General features: G+C 53.3%; 1 protein-coding gene across 6 annotated transcripts in view; it reads left to right on the top strand.

Annotated features, from left to right (window-relative positions):
* ATOH8 (atonal bHLH transcription factor 8) overlaps positions 1-17965 on the top strand; it is a 32657-nt gene extending 14692 nt beyond the window's left edge. The window contains exons 3-5 of one of the 6 annotated variants that reach the window (XR_008995783.1): positions 21-101; positions 13656-14106; positions 16889-17965. Coding sequence is in view for 4 of the 6 variants with exons in the window: in XM_057497039.1 (XP_057353022.1) it covers positions 21-101; positions 11525-11593 (150 nt within the window). In the remaining 2 variants the exon portion in view is untranslated. The other 5 variants (XR_005033668.2, XM_036931108.2, XM_057497039.1 and 2 more) reach the window with 5 other exon arrangements.
* Positions 17966-18611: the final 646 nt, after the last annotated feature.

Below are 18611 nucleotides of genomic sequence, written 5' to 3'. Positions count from 1 at the left end.
TCTGGGCCATGTTTCTGCAGCTCCTGTTTTTAAAGCAGCAACTCCTGGGAGCTTCTGAAGAAGAGGAGGAGGAAGAGGAGGAAGAGCAGCACCTGGACTGGGTGGGCCTTGCCAGACCTGCAGAATAGGAAAGGACCAATTACCCACAATTGAGTGCACCGCCCTCTAGAGATTTTATGCCACTGAGTAATAATAATAGTAATAGTAACAGCTACTAACATGGTTGGCATAGCTGAAGCCCTGGTGATAAATGGCCAGTAAGTCCCTGCCCTCAAGTTGCTCACAGTTCCCAGGATGGGGTTGGGGAGAGAGAAGACAAATCCTAAAGTGCTGAGTTGAGGGTGGGTGGTACCAGAGGCCTGGACAGCAGTAAGGACCCTGGGGCTGTGACTGTAGCTGTTACCAGCCCAGGAAGGCTGGCCGGGAGCTTGCCCCCTGCTGCGTGGATAGTCTGGAAGCCCTGAAGCTGGGGCAGCTCCCTCAGACTTGCATCTTCCCTCTTTCTTGCATTTTCCCTGCTTTCTGGGTAAGGGGGGCTTTTTTCTGGTGAGAGCATATCCAAGGGTGACCTGACTTCTCTTTGGAAGAACATTTTAAGTGCAAATTTCTGTAGCCACAGTGCTGGGGACAAGCTGAGGTGACACACTGGTTCTGAGTTGGGGGGATTAATGGGAGCTGAGGATGTTCCCAGGGGTCCTTGGCTGTCTGGGTGGCTGAGCCCAGGCCTCAGGCTGACCTGGTGGCACCTGCCCTTTCTGTGGACCATTCCTGAGCCCTGGAGGATGCAAGGCTGGGTCTCAAGAGCTCCTGTTCTGGCTGGATTCAGCACCTCCATGTGCATGGCCTTCTGTGTCCCCAGAGTGCCCGCCAAGGGCCACTGTCTCGGCTCTGTTCCCACCTGCCATGTACATAGTCACCCCATTGGGACTCTGGTCTCCACTTCAATAAGGGGACTTGCTGGCAGAAGTGATTTCTAAGGTCCTTTTTGGTTGGAATTCCCAAGCTGAGGTCACCTCAGCCCCTTTTTCTAAGTGACTTACTGTGTTACTCTTACTGTCCCTCTGCCCATCAGGGCATTTCACACAGATGTGAGAGTCGCTCACAGATACTGTAGGGACCCCAGTGCAATGCATCGCCAGAATACTGAAAATACCCGACATTCCTGAACCCTGGTCCTGTGCCAGGCATGGTGATTATGCTTCCCATGCTACCACCTCGTTGACTCCTCCCACCAGCCCTGCAGGGTGCTGGTGGGGCCCCATTGCACAAATAGCAAACTGAGGCTCAGAGGTCTAAGGAACTTGCCCAGAGCCACTTAGCTGGTCAGAGAGGTGTGCCAGGGCCCCTACCACCTCCCTATCCTGCCTCCTACATGAAGTGGGGTGGTGAGACGAGGTTCTGCTCCAAATCCTCCTGGCCAAGTTACTGAGTTAAATGCCATTTGCTTTCAAAGCTCATGGAGGTCATCTATGCTGGGAAAAGAAGGGGGTGGGTGGGAAACCACCGTCAAATTCCCTTCTAGTCATAAAAAGGGATGCAATTTATTTTTTCTGGCATTCCAATTACATAGACGTTTGTCGCCAGCTGTTTGTTCTAACACGGAGTGTTCTCTCAGCTGCTGTTTCTCCTCTTACATTTGACACCATCAGTCCACAAGTCTGGCAGGGACCGGGCTGGAGGGATCACTGGCCAGGGCGCCTCACAGGTGAGCTTAGAGCTGGCTGTCCTGGAAAGGCAGAAAGCGGCCCTCTGGTGTCCCCAGGGTGGTCCTGAAGTGGGGTGGAGCTGGAGTGCTGCTTTCCTCTCCTTTCACACTCTCTTCAGCCCCTCTTTTCTCCTTTCTGAAATTGCTCCCCTCCTGACCGGCACTCACAGATCCTACCCTTCTCCCCAATGCACTGTGTAGAAATGCAAGCTTGGGGCCCTGGGCATAGCAAGAAAGAACCAACTGTTCATGCTCAGAAGGTCACACAGACCTGGGAAGTGTGCTGACTGGCTACCTTGGGGATACAGAGACCCTGCAGAGTGCCCCCTGGAACTCCCCTTTGAGTCAAGGTGCCCCTCTGGAAACCCTTGCGGAGTCTCAGTGGCCCTTGTTCAGGGCACCCGAGTAAAGGAGTCTGTGAGGGTGGGGGTTAAATCAAGAGACCCCTGCAGTTCTTTTTAGTTCTCTGTGATGCTGTCATTTAAATTTAAGGTACATAAAAGTATAACAGAGAGACCCTCAGCAAGGTCATGAAGTAGAAGTGGAGATCTCTGGGGCCTGAGACCTGGGTTTGAGTCTTGGCCCTGGCACTTCTGAGCTGTGCAACTTCGGGTGTGTTACCTGACCTCTGTGATCCCCCATTCTCTCATCCATAAAGTGAGAGCCCACATACCTTCCTTGCCCCCTTGCTGGAAGGATTAAACAAGATCCTGTATGAGAAAGGGCTGGCATTTTCTCATTGAGTGCCAGGAAGGAAATCTCCAGAATTTACAGCCACAAGGTAGCAACTTCACTTGTACCCCTCAGACAGGAGTATGTCAGAAAAGAGCAATGCCCAGGGTGAGCAGTGACTGGCCAACCAAAGGCAGATGAAGACAAAGAGTTCTGAGTGGGAGATGCTTCCTCTCCAGCACTTCAGCCCAAACTCCTGGTCCCTGGTTGAGCATACAGCCAACCCAGAAATCTCTGGGCTTCTCAAATTCATGGATTTATACAAAAAAACACGTGAAACGTGTTTGGTTGTACACAATAATAATGCTGATAAACAGACTATCACCAGCAATCATATCGCCCACCCGGTGAGTGCCCACTGTGTGTACTACCCTTTATTACATAACCCCACAAGTTAGGACCACTTTCCCCCTGTGCAGAGGGGAAACTGAGGCCAAGAGAAGGGCACCTGTAGCTAATAAGTGGTGGAGCTGTTTTGAGTCTGTGTGTCTTTGATTCCAAACTCTGAGCTCTTCAACTGCTGAGGCCAGCTGGCCCACACTCGCACCCTGGCCAGCAGGGTGGCCAGTGCCCGGGAGGCCCCCAGCAAATGCCGGGAGCAGTGCTGTGCCCAGAGCAACAGCTCTTATGTAAGCAGCCAGGCTTCAGCACGTGGAGGCTCCATTTAGCTGCAGGGAGCCAATAGCCCACTGGGGATGGCGCTGGGGGTGGTGCAGGGTGGGGTGGGCCGCGGGTGGGGTGTCATCAGCCCCAAGCACCCCCAGTGCTGTGCCGCCAGCGAGGCCTGACACCGGGTTAAGTCTCCTGGCGGCCTCTGGCTGCAGCTGGGAGCACGCCTGGTTCCCATTCGGGTGCTGTGGTTTTGATTAGCTGTTCTGCGAGGCCAGCCTGCTGGTGAGTCCATGGGAGCTCCGCTGGAACAGAGGGTCCCCCGCCCCGCCGCCGCGGCCCCCCCTCCTGGCAGCCCCAGACTCCAGATGTTCTGAGCGCTTGCTGGGAAGGCCTGCTGGCGCCACGGAGGGCAGAGGGCAGGGAAAGCACGCGAGCTGGAAGCCCCAGCACTCAGTCACCGCAGGCCTTGGCAGCCCGCCCAGCCCTCTGCTGGCACATTCCCCAGCTCTCCCCTGGCCATCTGTTCCCAAAAAACCCTTTCAGAGCCTCATCATCACTCAGGATACAACAGCGCGAGCAGCTGGTTTGGAGGCAGCAGGGAAAACCGTGCAAAAGGTCCTTTGTGGGAGAGGAAACTCGCTTATGAATAACAGGGCCGGACGCCGTAAAAGTTGGCGGCTGGAATTCTTGTTTCTCAGGCGCCGCTGTTTTCTCTTGACTTTTTATCTCTGGTTTTTATTTTGTTTCCCCTTGTTTTCTTTTTATGTTGTTTCTTCCTCTTCTTACACCAGTTGTGACTTTTCTTCCTTCTCGAAGGTGGCCAAAGGCCACCTAATTAGCTCTCCTGGAGGCTGTCGAACTTTTCTTTTTTCTTCTCAAAGCTGTTAGAATTGGGGATGGTTGGAAGCAAATGTTTTCATAAACCTCAGCTGGAAGGGACCCGTGAGAAAAAAGGTGCCTGGGAGGACACCGTGTGGGCAGGGCCCAGGCGCAGGGATGTTCGGGTCTTAGACAAGTGGCACAGGGCTGTGACCAGCCTGAGCCTGAGGACGCCAGCAGTGTGTCCAGAGAGGGAGCCCGGGTGGAGGCCCCGTCAGCTCAGCGGAGAGCGTCGTGGAGATGTGCCAGGAGGACAGTGGCATTCATAAACAGCCCAGTGCCTGGGCCCCTCAGCTGATTGCAGGATGACATGAAGCCTTTTTTAAGAACTGACAGATGCCACCAGAAGCTTCTGGGAGATGTCTGACTGGAATCTGGGCACCTCCTGGGAACAGTCACCAGGCGGCCTGTCCAGGGCCATGGGGTGTTGGGACTGGGCTGGCAGCTGGGAGGCCAGCACTGGGGAGGAGAAAAGAAGAGAGGAGGGCCAGGGCCTGGCTGCCTTCCTCACACCCCCCAGAACCCCAGGGAGTTGCTGAGAGTCAGGCCTGGGGCTGCCAGATGGAGGTGGAGAGAGACCCCCCTCCTGCCACCCCATGTTAGATGGTAGCAATGGGATAGGGGGCCATAGGTCAGGGGCCAGAGTCTGGGAGTTTCCTCTTTTCTTCCTCAGTTCCCTGTACCCCTTTTCCACTGCCTGCCGCCTCCCCATCCCTTACTGTCCGATCAGACCCAGAAGCCCTAGCAGTGGAAAAAGCCCAGTCACCCAGTGCTGCTGTGGGTGGCTGCCTTTGCACAGGTGGAGGGTGCTAGGCCTCAGAGGGCAACTGTGTGTCCTTCTGCGCTTCCCTGCCCTTTCTTTCCCTGCTCCTCTCTTCCCCATGTCAGTTGGAGAGACAGCCATGCAGGCAGGACCAAATATTTATATTTATCGCCACTTCAGGTCCATTAATCTCACTGTCTGAAGGGCTTGGTGCAGGGCTAGATGCACCCTCCACACTCTGGCGTTGGTGGGCAGGTGTCTGGGTCTGGCCTCTGAAGCTCATGTCAGCTCTGCCCTGTGTGTGCTCAAGTGACTTATCTGGAAGATGCCCAGCCTACCACCCAGATCTACCCAGGGGCCAATGGCACAAAGGATGTGAAATTGCTTTGCGAACTGCCCCCTCCCTCCCATGTCTTCTGCCTGAGAAACTGGTCTTTGTGGGGCCAAAGGTGAGGAGGACCTGAGCAGGAGGAGTGGCTGCTGGCCCCAGGCCCCTGGTGCTGATGCAGAATCAGCCCAGTGACCAGAAATTGCTTTTAAGCCCTGAGGCTTCCAGAGGACAAGGGCAGCAGGAGAACAGGGCTGCCCTCCCACTGGAGTGACCAGGCATGCCCTTCCCACTGCCAACTTTGAGCCCCTGTACCAGGTACTGCAGAAGGCCTGGAACAGAGGGACACTGGCAGGCCCTGGTTTCCCACCTGTCTTAGAGCAGGTCAGCACTTTTCTACCTGTCCCAGCAGACCAGAAAGCTGGCACTAGGAGAAAACATGAAACCCTATTTTCCTTGAGCTCCTAATATAAATATTTCTAGAGGGCAAAGTAGGAAGCCATTTCCTCCTTTAAGGTCCTCCTGCTTTCCACCCAGAATTCACAGCCATCTGGGGCCTGGACCGGCTGCCAGATGCTCCCTGGCTCAGTCCATTCTCACCTGAGCCCCTCCCAGCAGCTTGGCCAAAAGCCAATCTGACCAGCTCACTCCCCTGCTCAGGGGCTCCCCACAGGCCAGGGGAAGAGGTTATATCCCTTATGTGACATCTGACCCTCCCCTCCAAGTGACCTGGCTTCAGCTAGTCACTCCCTGTGTCCCAACTTACACTCTAGTCGCAGAACTCCTCACCCAAAGGGTCTATTTTCAGCCTCTTTGCTCATGCTATCCCTTCTGCCTGGAATGCCCTTCTCCCCTGTCTGTCTGGCTAACTCCTGTTCATTCTGGAAGTCTCAGCTCCTCCTGGGAGCCCTCCCTGACCTCTTACCCCAGTATCCTCCTTAGGGCCCCACTGCCCTTACCACTGGGAAGTGAACAGTCTAATTCAGAAGAGCATCTTATGATATACTGTGAAGTAATGTACAAAGTATTGTATTATGTGGTATACTAGAACCCACTTTATATCATTACCTTATATTTTTTAGGTGATCTTACATGATGTAAGTTGTGGTACATAACTCTACAAAACATTACATAGTGTTTGTTTAGTACCTGCGTCTCTAGCTAGACTGTGAGCCCTTTCATTTTTTGTATCTCAGCACATAGTAGGCCTCCAAATAATGGTATACCATTCCTTCACCTAAAACCCACACAGCTGGGGCTGAATGTTCCTGTGCTGAAGGCAAGGACTCCAGGGAAGGTGAGCCAGGGGCTTCAGGACACAGCCAGGAAATGCCCCTCTCCTCCAGGCCCCTTTTGAGGAGCTTGTGCTCTTGTTCCCTTTAATCAGTGAGGAAAGCTTTGCATTTCACATCACAGAACCCCCCACCCCCCCGGCCCCAGGCAGCAACTTAAACTAAAGGGGCTCCTGTTTCTCACAGCTACAAAAACTAAAGGAAAGCGACTGCTTCCTAGGCTCTAAGGCTTCTTTGGGTGTTCATCTCATGGCTGCATAGTGGCTGCCATAGCACTGAGCACTTCATCCTCATGCTGCATCCAGGGTGGGGGCCTTGCTGAGAAGTCTTTCTCCTTACTAGTTTAGTTAGTTCTGTCCATACATCCCTTATCTTACCTGAAAGGAGTGCTCCCTCTAAAACAGGGAAAGGCATCAGGACCTCTCAGCTGGAAGGGCAGCAGGGTAAACAGCCACATGGCTCATCCCTGGTGGAGTGATCCTGATTTGTGACAGGGTGGTTTTCTTCCCAGTGGGGCTAACCAGTGTCATAACCTTAACCACAGTCCCAGAACCCCGTTTCCACAAGCTTGCCCCTCCTCACTGCAGCCCCCACTCCTCACCACAGCAGAATGAGTGCAATAACCCCATTTCCAACTGACAGCACTGAGGTTAAAAGAAGCAAGGTGACCAGGCCAGGCACTTTACAGTTTGCAGAGCCCCCTTGCACCCGTTATTCTCTCGCTCAGCAACCCCCCGAGGTGTACTATACTAACTATGGCAGCTAGATGAGGCTGGGACCCAACGAGGTGAAGTCACCCAGGGTCACACAGCTGGGTGGCACTGGACGAGCCTCCCAGCCCCATGAAACCAGTGCTTCAGATCCCAGGTGGTCTCACTCTCTGCTCTCCGCAAGGTGAGGGTGTGAGCTGCAGGCGGGTGTCCGGCAGTGCAGGGCCCGGGCCTCAGAAATGCAGGTCTGAGTCTCAGCCCAGCTGCTTATGAGATTTTAACCTTAGGCACTTGCCCTTTCTGAGCTCGTAACACATGGCTGGAACACATGGTGAGGAGGACTCAAGGAAACGATGGCCATGAAGGGCTTTGTAACTAAAGTGCTGCAGAGTCAGCGGGGTTCCTGGGGAAGGGTGGGCACGGGGACCCTGAGTGTCCCCTCCCCAGCCCGTGACTTAGAGAAAGGATACAAGACTGGGCTGCTCAAGGACTTGATTCCATGGCCAGGCAAGGGACACAGGGTTGTCCCACTGCTATCTGCCATGCATATGCACACGTGCATGTGCACACATGTGCCCAGTATGCTGGCGCTTCTATAGGTACCACCTGTCAGCATCAGGTGGAGGGCCTCCCAATGGTGGGAAGGGGCTGTACACTGGGGAGGTGCCCAGAGGTCTTCAAGGATTTCAGAATTTGCTTCTCTCCCCCAGGGGTCAGGAGCCCTTAGGAATGGTCCCTCCAAAACAGGCAGGGCAGAGCCTGGTGCTGAGCCCACTTACAACCTGGAAAGCAGAGTAAGGTGCTGCTGGGAATCACCCCACCCCTCCATGACATCGGTGTTCTCCTGCAGCCCCAACCCCACCACAATGCACCCCTGGTGTGGGTGGGCAGCTGGCATGGTTATTTGCAAAAGTTGATCCACTTTGGCCCAGTTGCCCCCTCCATACATCATACATACAGTGCCTTATCACTTGTTCAGTCTCTTTAGTTATGTGAGCAGAAAAAGATGAAGAAAGCATGAAGGCCCTGCACATTATTAGGAATAAATATTTCTGAGTGTTTACTATGTGCCAGGCCCTGTTCTAGGTGCTGGGTCACCTTGGAGAACAGCACAAAGGCCCTGCCCTTTGGCACACCGGGCTATAACACACAGACCATGCATCAAAGTTCCTAGGAGAGCCCACTGTCCTTAGTCTACACACAGTTCTTGCAAGATTGACTCCCTGGCATCCAGGTCAGAGCAGCTGAACAGAACCAACCTGCTGAGGCAGCCAGCCGGTTCCCGGAGCAGCGGAGCAGGTGCAATGACCACACACAGCATCACAGCCAGAGGCCTAATGGTGTGGGAAGAAACAGAAACAAAAGGGGCAACTCCAGAGGCTCAGAGAGCCAACAGGCTTGGGGCCATTCAGTGTCAGGGTAAAGGATCCCCAAGCCCCAAGGACCTGGGGAGTCTTCTGTCATCTGATATTCTTGGGCTTGACCATGAATTGTCCAAAAGAAGCTACAGCACATCTGGTAAGGCCTGACTGAGAATGCAGGGAAGTACATCGGTTACTGGGAAAGGGCCGGCCAAGCCGTTTTGGCACAGAAAACATGAGGTTTCCTTTCCCTGGGGCTATTGGTTTCTGTGCAGGGGCTCTTCTCCTAGGATGTCAGCATGGGGAGAGCAGGGCTCTGTCTGCTTTGCTCACTGTGGGTCCCCAGTACCTCAAAAGGAGCCTGGCCTAGTCTAAACACTCACTAAATATTTGCTGAACGAATGGAAGGATGGAAGCTTGGGGAGATGAGGTGTTTCCAGTTTTGTCCTGAACATCTAATAGGCAGCTTCTCTGTGCCTAGCACTGAGTGGGGCCCTGGCAGTCTAAAGGGGGGACATAGCTTACATGTGTGCTCTGACCTACGGCTGTCTAATGCTGAGTGCTTGGCTTTGAGGCTGTTATGTCCTTTAATCCTCCTTACAACTTCATGTAGTAGATTAAGTGAAGAAATTTAAATGAAGAGGCACAGAGAGGTTGAGTAACTTGCTCAAAGTCACAGAGTTGGTAGAATGAGGAAGTTGTGATTCAAACAGAGGCTGTCTGATGCCATAACTGGCACATCTAATCACCGTGCTATATTCCCTGTCAGTGTGTGTGTGCACATGCATGTGAAGTGTGTGTGTGTCCGTGTGTGTGCAAGAATCATTTCTCTTCCCACCTTGGCCTCTCCCTTGTGTGTCTGCTGTCATTTTGTGGTGTCACTAATAGACAGGGTGGCAGTGAGTAAAGAGCCCTGATCCCACCCTGCCTGGATCCCACAGTGGCTGTAGAATACAGCTATGAGGGGCTTAGTGAGGAGCTAGAAGGGGTGCTTTTCTCATCTTAAAACTGCCCTTGCCCACTGTTATTGTGGAAATTGATTGTTTGGGCTGTCCAGGGGCCTGATGACCACCCATTATTGCCTACATTGGTCCTGAAATACGCACAGCTAGACTCCTTCCTGGGAGTCCCTGGAGGCACACTGGTCTTTGCAAAGGCCTGCTGGCCAGCACTCCGGCGTGAAGGGGCTTGTCTGGTTGGTGCCCCACCACCCCTGCTGTCACTTGGCGCTAAGGACTGGAGAGGAAGGGTGATGGGGAACAGTCTCCAGTCAGGATGGAGGCAGGCCCGACAGGCATCCGCCCATACAGTGGTTGTGTGTGTATGTGTGTGGTGTCAGGGAGCGTTTGTGGAAGGGTCAGGACTCAGGGCCCTCTGGGAAGCGCTGAGGGAACAGGCCCTCCCTCACCTGGCTGGGCCACCTGTCTGCCCAGCTGTCTGTTCCCCTCCAGGCTTGGTGCCTCCTCTGGGTAAGGGGCAAGGTCATGGGCTCCTTGAGCTCCTGGGGTCTGGAAGAGCCATGTGCAGCCGAGTGGAATTGGCTGGACAACATCACAGTATGGGAAACAGATGGGAAGCTGCAGCAGCTGGGCCTCAGGCCTTTCCTGGGCCAGCTCGACCCTCACAGTGCCCTGTTCTGTGGGTGGGTTAGGAGGGGGGCCAGGAAAGCCAGACAGGTTGATGGACATGGAGAGATAAACAGAGGGGAAGCCAAGAGAGAGCTGGCACAGAGACACACAGGCAGAGCACAGGGAGAGAGACAGAGATTGGCAGCCAGAAAAAGTGGCCTGCAGCCCAAGAAGGCGTCAGCACGGCGGGGGCCTCCATCTCCCTGGCCATCCCTGCAGGCTCAGTGGGCTCCCTAGGAGCTCTGGCTCTGGCCCCAGGAGTGCCGGGCTTTGCACTGCCAGCCACCTTCCCTGGGCTCCCAGGGATGAAGGCTGAGCTCTTCTGAGAACCACGGGAAGGTGGCAGCTGGCTGGATGGCTTGGAGAATTGCCAGTCCCCTTTGCCAGTGAAGAAGCTGGACAGTCCAGGACCAAAGGGCCTGCCTCCTTCTGCTGCATCCCAGCAGTGTGACCCACAGCAAATGAGGAGACTGTTCAGGCCTCCACTTCCCTGTCTGCAGTATGGAAGCAGCCTTAGCCACCTCCCAGGGATTGTGTAAAACAACACATGCAAAGGAGCACAGTGTGGTGCCTGGCAGGAGGCCACTCCAATGAATGGTAGCTCTGAGCGTGGATTTGCTCACGTGTCTCAAGGCCTGGGAGGACCAGGGTGCCAGGGCAGCGTGGCTCCTTCCCTCAGGAGCTCATTGTGGACGTGTGTCGGGGAGCGAGGGGATGATGGCAGTCTCAACGACTAACTGTGGCCCAGAAGGATGTCTGAGGAGTCAGTATGCAGAACTTTGGCAGTTTGGAGGAGACACCTGTTCTCCCCAGCCTGCAGGGAGGTAGGGGCTGGGGCTGACAGGCTGAACTTGAAGTGGCCCTCACGGGCTCAGAGGGAGACAGCAGGGACACAACCACAAAACCCCGTCTTCCTGGAGCACACTGTTCCAGTGGGCGGGCGTAACTGCACACAGGCTTTAGGACGACGGTGTGTGGGGACATGGGCAGCGTTCACCCAGTCCTTGCCCAGCAAACCTGGGACCCGGCTCCACTTCCAGAATCTTGGCAAAAGAGGGGTCTCCAGGGTTACCTGTTCTCATTCTCAACATTGTCCGATGTGGTGGTGATTTCTCACGGGTAGGGGAGTTCTTCTGTATGTCATTGACTCACTCTGAGATTTGAACATATCCATGGGCCTCATAAATGAGGGGTTTAGACTGTTGGATGCCCCCCTCCCCACCATGGGGCAGGGTGGCTCTTAGCGGCTCAGGCAGCTGTCTGCACACAGCAGCTGGGAGCTCTGGCAATCCCAGTCACTCCTCTGGTGAGCAGCCTTGAGGGCTGCAACAGGGGTAGGTGGGGTGCACAGCATTTACCAGCAGTGGTGGTTTTCAGCTGTTCCCTGGAGTTAGACTGTAAGCTGCCCCAGGGCAGGGGCTGTAGCCCCGGTTCCCATCAGAACTGGCACCCAATAGGAACTCGGGACATCTCTGTTGAGTAAATGAGTTTTTCTCCCAATTCATGGTCCCCAGGCAGATTCTTCTGGCTCACAAGGAGTTCTGGCCATAACTTTGCAACTGTTAGATGCCTGGGACTTCTGAAGGCGCTCCCAGCCCGGAGACAGTGTGATCCTTGATTCACACCATGTTCCGCCCTCGGCAAATAGCAGCCAACTCAAACTGCTCATAAATTTCCTGCCTGTCACCCCTGGCGCCCAGGGCCAGGCGGGGTGGGAGGCACTGGGGGTGGGCTGGTCCCTACCTGCTTCCAGTTCCCTGGGAAGTTTGGAGGCCAGCAGCCCATGCCTGCGCTTGTGCCCAGAATAACCTCAGCAGAGCGGGTCCCTTGGAGATGTGAATGCATATCTGCCAAAAGCAAAGACATATGGGCTGAAATGTTCGAGAAAACACAGCCACCAGCTTATGGTGCAGTGTGCACAATGTAATTCCACTTCCTCAAATACTATATAGGTATGTCTGAGCCTAGGAAATATATCTGGAACAATACCACCCAATGTTATAATTTTCTCTTGGTGGGGACAACTGAGGTGATTAAAATTTTTTTCTTTGTGCATTTTTCTGTATTTTCTAATTTTTCTGTAATCAACATGAACTACCTATGTCCTTTAAAATGTGTTAACTATTTCATTGATATTATAGTTCATGCATTTAAAGTATAAAGTTCAGTGGCTTTTGGTGTTTTCACATGTGCAACCATGAATCACCACAGTCAATTTTGGAACATTTTCAACCAGGCCAAAAAGAAACCCTGTATGCTTTGGCTATCACTCCTACCCTGAAGTCCCCTCCTGTCCCTGAGCAACCTCTAACCTATAGATTTCCCTGTTCTGTACATTTCATGTGAATGGAATCATATAATACATAATCTTTCATGATTGGCTTCTTAGCATACTGTTTTCAAGGTTTATCCATGTTCTAGCATGTTATCAGTACTTCATTCTTTTTTATGGCTGAATAATATTCCATTGTATGGCTATACCACACTTTAGTTACCCATTCATCAGATGATGGACATGACTTAACGAAGATTTTTAAATCGTGTTTATTTTTTAAAAAGAATCCATTGAAAGCAAATTGATCAAGAGGACATTGGTGCAGTGTGACCATTTCTGGCTACTTATTCCACAGACTTTTCAGCCTGTGATGCCATTTTATGTTTTTAAACACCAGATAGTCAAACAGAGCATCCAGCTCTGCAGGAACATGAGCCAGTGCCTTCGAGTGCTCGTGCTGTATGCCACACCCTCCTGGGGGCTTGGCTCAGTGATTCTTTGCAGCCGACCTAGAAGGTGGGCAGCATTACTGTGCTCTTTTTAAAGATGAGGTCACTGAGGCTTGGAGAGATGAACCAGCCTGCCCAGGGCCCCACAGCCCACTGACTTTGGGGCCAAGGTGAACCCAGTGCTCAGCATGTAGACCCAAACATGATTTCCCCCTTCTAGCCCATATATCTTCCTTAAAAGTAAGGTAAAGTAGTGCCTAATAGTGTGGGTCTTGAAAATTACTTCCCCTTTGCCCTCCTGGCTTGTCTTTCAGATTCTACTTTTAAAACAACATTTGAAATCTGGCTGTTCTTTTTCAGGACAAACCAATAAAAAAAAAATACTGTCAGGATTTCAATCCCATTGGACATCTTTTTCTGCATGTAGGTGTAGCCAAATAGCTTAAAAATAGAAAAGATGTAGAATTTGAAAATAGTGAAAAATGGCTAAGTAGGTAAAGTGGATATCAGAGACTGAAAATAAATTTAAAAGGTAAAATACCTCAAATTTAAAAAATGTGTTTTAAATGCTTCGAAGTGGTAAAGTTGTGCTGTAGTACAAAGATGTGCTCAGGGAAGGAAAGCAGTCCACTCAAGCCAAAGACAAACTTAGTAAGTAGATGTGTAATTAGAAAGAAAAAAGCTGGAAGTGAACAAAAGCCAAAAAGATGCAAAATTGTTTCAGGGTTCACAACAATTACCATGAAATTCCCCTAAATTACAGGCACATATACAAAAATGCTCAATGTCACATTTGAAATAGGAAACATATCTTGTGGTATATGAAAGCTACAGTAAATAAAATGCCTGTGACTGGAAATATTTATTGACTCCTTCAACAAATATTTATTGCTATGCTATTGTGTGTCTGGACTGTTCTAGGCTCTGGGGATGCAGCATCGAGCAAAACAGACCACAGCCGGGTCCTCATGGAGCTGCCATTCTGGCCACACTGAGTAAATAGATCAAACGGGATTTCTAAACGTGATAAACTCAACCCCTTGGCTGCACTGACCAAATCGCCCACCTCAGACTCAGCTGAAGGGGACCGAGAAGCCATCTTGCATGGTCATTCACAAAGTCTACTTGAGTGGCAGAGCCTCTGTTTAAAGAGCATCATCAGTGCTGAGGGCCCATGATGCAGGGGCTCCCAGGACAGTAGCCACAGCCTAAGCCAGTGGTGCCCAGACCTTGGCCCACATCGGAACACCACCCAGAAGGCCAGGGCAGGAAGCGATTCGAGAGGCTCTGTCAAGCCGTGCTTCTCACGCGGCGACCCAGGATGTTGCTGGGGGTTGCATGAGAAAAGGTCTGTGCTGTGATTGTCACAGTGGTGAGGACGTGCCAGCCCTCTCCCCCAAATCTGCAGTTAGGCCCACGCACACACATCATCACACGTGTATGCCGCTCCTTCTGAAGAGCTGCCTGGGTCGGTAGGTTTGTCATCTCTTCCCTAGTCACAGCTGAGTGGTTTACGGGAAGAAAGCTGATGGAGGCTGGACCCCTCAGTTGCCTCTGCTGTTAGGGCTGGGATGCTGAGAGACAGAGCAGGTTGGTAGGCAAGAAAGAAGCAGGTACCTGGAAGTGGCCAAGCTCCATTTTTGGCAGTGCCTAGAAGAAAGGGCCACAGATTGTCCATACTGAGGTTTGCAACCCCTTTTCTGCCTTTGTGGAAACCTTCCCCTGGCCATTGCAAAGTGCCATTTGGTAGCTTCAACTAAGCTTTGCCAGAAGGTCGGAATGAGTTCCTATTCCTCACAATGGAGTTGCAATCACATGATCAAATGAATTGAGGAAAACACCTGCATTAAATAAAGCCACACAAATTTCTTTACTGCTGGACTTTTCAGAGCCTTTAATATACTGATCTGCATAGTGACTTTCTGAGATGGGGGCAAGGTTTGTGGTGTTCCCCAAACTCATAGGGTGCACCTCATCTGGCTAGCACTCTGCAGAACACCTTTGGGGAGTGCTGGTCCATGTACAGCCCCCTTGCTGTACAAGTGCAGGAATTAAAGCACAGAGAGGGAGAGCTAGTGCCCCAGGGTCCCAACAATTAAGGCCTCCCAGTATTCTTCCCACCACACCCATTTGACATAAGGCCTCCTCAGACAGATGTTGCATATGCTGGGATCCCTGGGCTGAGGTGGGTGGTGGGAACTCAGGTCCAGTATACACCAGGGAAAGGGTGGGTTCAGGATTGAAGGTCAGGCCTTGGCCAGAGGAACCAGCTCCCTTGCTCTTGGGTGATACCTGTGGCTTCTGCAGGGTCTGAGACTGGTAGAGAGGCAACCAGTAGGACGTCTCCATCCGACCCAGCCTTCCTCCATCCCCAGACCACAGGCAGACTGAATGAGGAAGGAGCTCCACTGGCCAGCTGTCCTCTGCAGGGCCCTCCCAGGCAGCCAGCGCCAGGACGACTCTGGCTGTAAATCACTGCCTGGGCCACAGACCCAGTGCCATCCCCCTGGGTTTCCTTTCGGATTCTTAATCATCCTCCTCAGACTCAGTAACAAAAAGCAGATTCCTGCTGGGGCCAGCCATGCCCCCTGGGCTCTGGGAATGTGAGCCTGGGCTCACCACATCAAGATGCTCCCTCTGCTCACTTTTCCTTTCTCCCTTCTTAGCCTCTTTTAGCAGAAGGACACACCCTTCTCCTGGCCCGGCTCCCTCGCCCTCCCCACACCCCGCTTCCAGCCTCGCCCTGGCCTCACACCTTGGCTGTGGGCCTAGTGTGGCTGCCCCAGGCCTCTGAGGCTCACCAGGGCCTGTGGTTAGCAGGCCCTCCAGCCTTGCGGTTTGGCTCTCTCCCTGCTCCCTGTGCTTCTGCAGGAGCAGCCTCTGTGTGGCAGAATAAACACTGCCGGTCTGGATTCAAATCCTAGTGCTGCCAACTTACAGCACTTCCTCTCTGAGCCTGTGCTTGCTCACCTCTGAGAAGGGCATGTGAGAAAGCTCCCTGGCATGCTGGAGGTGGCTGACAGATGTTTTGCTTAAAAAATAAGTCCTTAGCTGTTTGTTCAGGGTTCTTGCAGGAATCAGAGAGAAGACATATTTGAAACTGCTTCATTAGAAGTGTGTTGGGCTGGGTTAGGGGACTACTGTTACTCTTTCCTTGTTCTGGGTGGACTTGGACCCTTGCAGACCACCCTCCCCCACCCTCCCACCCCAGCTCTGACCTCCTCCAAAAGCTAAAGTCCCAGCAGCCCCATGACTTTAACCATCTCCTGTCCCTTCGTCGTAGCAAGCCATACCCTGCTGTCACGAGCAATACCAAATTCAGCTGCTGAGTGAAGATTCTGAAGGTCAGGACTTCAAGGAACTTAAAGATGGTCTAACCCAGTGGTTTTCAAACTGTGTCCTTAGCACCCTGGGTTCTGAGAGATGTCCCAGGCTCTGTGTTAGAGAGACTGTAATAGGACTCTGTGTCCACCCCACCCTGCTCCTGCCCACTGCTGTGTCCCCTCTACCTTCCTACTCCAAACAGACCAGACCATGTTCATCTGTTTTCTAGGTTAGAGTTCTGCAGGTCAGGCTTCATTTCTACTGCTTAGAAGAAAGTTTGAAATTAGGGTCACCCAGTCAGTGGATGGATGGGCTGCACCTAGAGTCAGCTACCTGACTGTAGGTGCAGGGCTCCTGTGTGCGGAGTGCGGGGAGAAGGGGCTGCGGATGCAATAAGCAAGGGCAGAGGGCCTGACTCTGAGGTGCATCAGAGGTGACCTGGGGGCTGTGGTGTCAGCACCAGGTTTTTGAGCTCCCTCTGCCCTGCAGCCCTGCCTGTTCCCCCAAACTGACAATATCAGCAAGAGCTCTGAAATGCAGAGGGAGGGGGTGGGGATAGTGGGCTTGGAGGAAGCCAGTCCTGGGTCCAAATGCTGGCTCCACTACCTACTGACTCCCTCAAGGTAGGTAGGTTTGTCATTTCTTCCTTAGTCACAGCTGATTGGTTTAGGGGAAGAAAGCAGTCACCTGCTTGTGCCACACAAGTCCCTCCTAAGGCAGCTGCAGAGCAAAGGAGAGGAGACGCCAGGGGTGCCAGCATGGTACCAGTCGGCCTTCAGGAAACAGGAGTCAGAGTACAGCTGCCTCTGATGGTTGGTTGTTTCTTTCAGGAGTGACCAACTGCAGGCTAGACCAAGGACACTGCCGTCGGCCCTTCCCAGTCAAGCCTGAGGAGCAGGCGAGCTTGCCAAAGCCAGCCTCATCTTCTTCAAGATGCTGCCAGATGCTCAGACTGCTGCCTCTCAGGGTGGGACGGGGGCATGTCTGCCTCCCTCCCACCCTCCTGCCCTCCCCAAGCCACCGCTCTGTGACTATGCACTTTGCCCTCTGCCTGGCAGGGAGGGGACAGCAGAGCCTTCCCCTTGCCCAGGGCCTGAGGCCCACTGTCCAGCTGCAGAAATTCATTGCCAAAGATTCCATAGAGACACTGAACAAATGTGATGATAAAACCCTGCAGTGAAAAGCCACGCCATAGTGCTATGTTTTGCTCCTCCTGTTGCCCAAGTTCTATCTCAAGCCAAAGATACATCAGCAATTCCACTAGGAACTCATGGAAGGGATGGACATTTGGTGACCATTGGAAGTGCTCGACTCTGACCTGGAATGCTTCTTCTACCCGGGGCCCTGAGCTGGCGGGCGCAAGATGAGCCTTCTGGGGTCCCTGAGGGAGGCTGGGGTGCCTGCAGGGAATGGGATCTGAGATCCTGGCCCCTTCTCTTTCCCACTGGCCACCCAGGCCGCTGACCCTGATTTTCAATGTTCCCTGGGCCCAGGCCCCTTGGGCTCTGAACATCAGGGGAAGGTGGCAAGACGAGAGTAGCAGTGAGGCCACCCCACCCCAGGGACTTGCCCCAAGGTGCCCTGCCTAAGGGTCTTTGCTCCCCAGCTCCCCAGCAAGTCACTCCTTGCCCGTGGTCTGCCCTCCTGGCTGGGCAAACAAGATGGTGCCCTGCTTGGAAGCCGGTGGTCTGTTCCTGATGTGCAGTGGGGCAGAGGGGAGGAAGGGACCAGGGGAATGGGCTGGTATGTGGGGGGGAGGTGTGTTCAGAGCCAAGGTCTGCTCGTTCCTTGTGCTCAAAAGGCCAAAGCTGTTCACATCTGTTCTCAACCATCTGCTTCAAATTGAAGTAAAAGCCCCAACATGTAAAGAAAACACTTGCTTGTGTTGAGTGGACTCTGTGGGTGACCACCAGGACTTTCCCCTCTCAGCTTGGGGGGTGCTGTGGGGGAGGGGAGAGGTGGGTCTCTGCCTAGAGGTTGGGAATCTTTCAGGAGGCAGGTGGCATGTGAGTGTGAGCATCTGCGCTTGTGAGGGGCAGGGGGCCCCCCACAGCCTCAGCCCGGACTATGACATGAGGCCTGGACAGGACATGTGAGAACCTTTTTCTTCTTCATCCCGTGAGTTTATGAGGCAAGGCACTGTATTTTAATCCCCTTTTAGAGATGAGGAAATAGGCTCCCAGGAGACAGGGCCAGTCAGGGCCAGAGTCAGTTCTCAGATCAGGGCAGCCTCACCCCAGATCTGTGCTCCCTACCCCTCCAGCCAGCATCCAGTCCCGCCCGGAGTCTGCATGGCCTGTCAGCTTGCTTCTCAGGGGGCCTGGGATGGGCACCGGGAAGGCCCGCTGGGGCCAGGGAGGGTGACAGAACTAGGAAAGGTCTGTCAGGGTGGGCAGGCTGTGCTCAAGGGCAGGGCTGCGCAAGCAGAGGGGAGGCGGGGAGGAAAGAAGGCTGGCTCCTGCAGGGTGCACATCGTCCCTGGATTCCCCCCGGTCTGCCCCTTGGGCTCCAGGGCTGGGGCTGGGAGGTTTGCCGGCAGAGCCGGCTGTGGGT

The sequence above is a fragment of the Manis pentadactyla genome, chromosome 2, assembly GCF_030020395.1.
Source record: "Manis pentadactyla isolate mManPen7 chromosome 2, mManPen7.hap1, whole genome shotgun sequence".
Classification (NCBI taxonomy): Eukaryota; Metazoa; Chordata; class Mammalia; order Pholidota; family Manidae; genus Manis; species Manis pentadactyla.
Note: the sequence above shows the minus strand (reverse complement) of the source record. Positions and strands in the feature narration are given on the sequence as shown.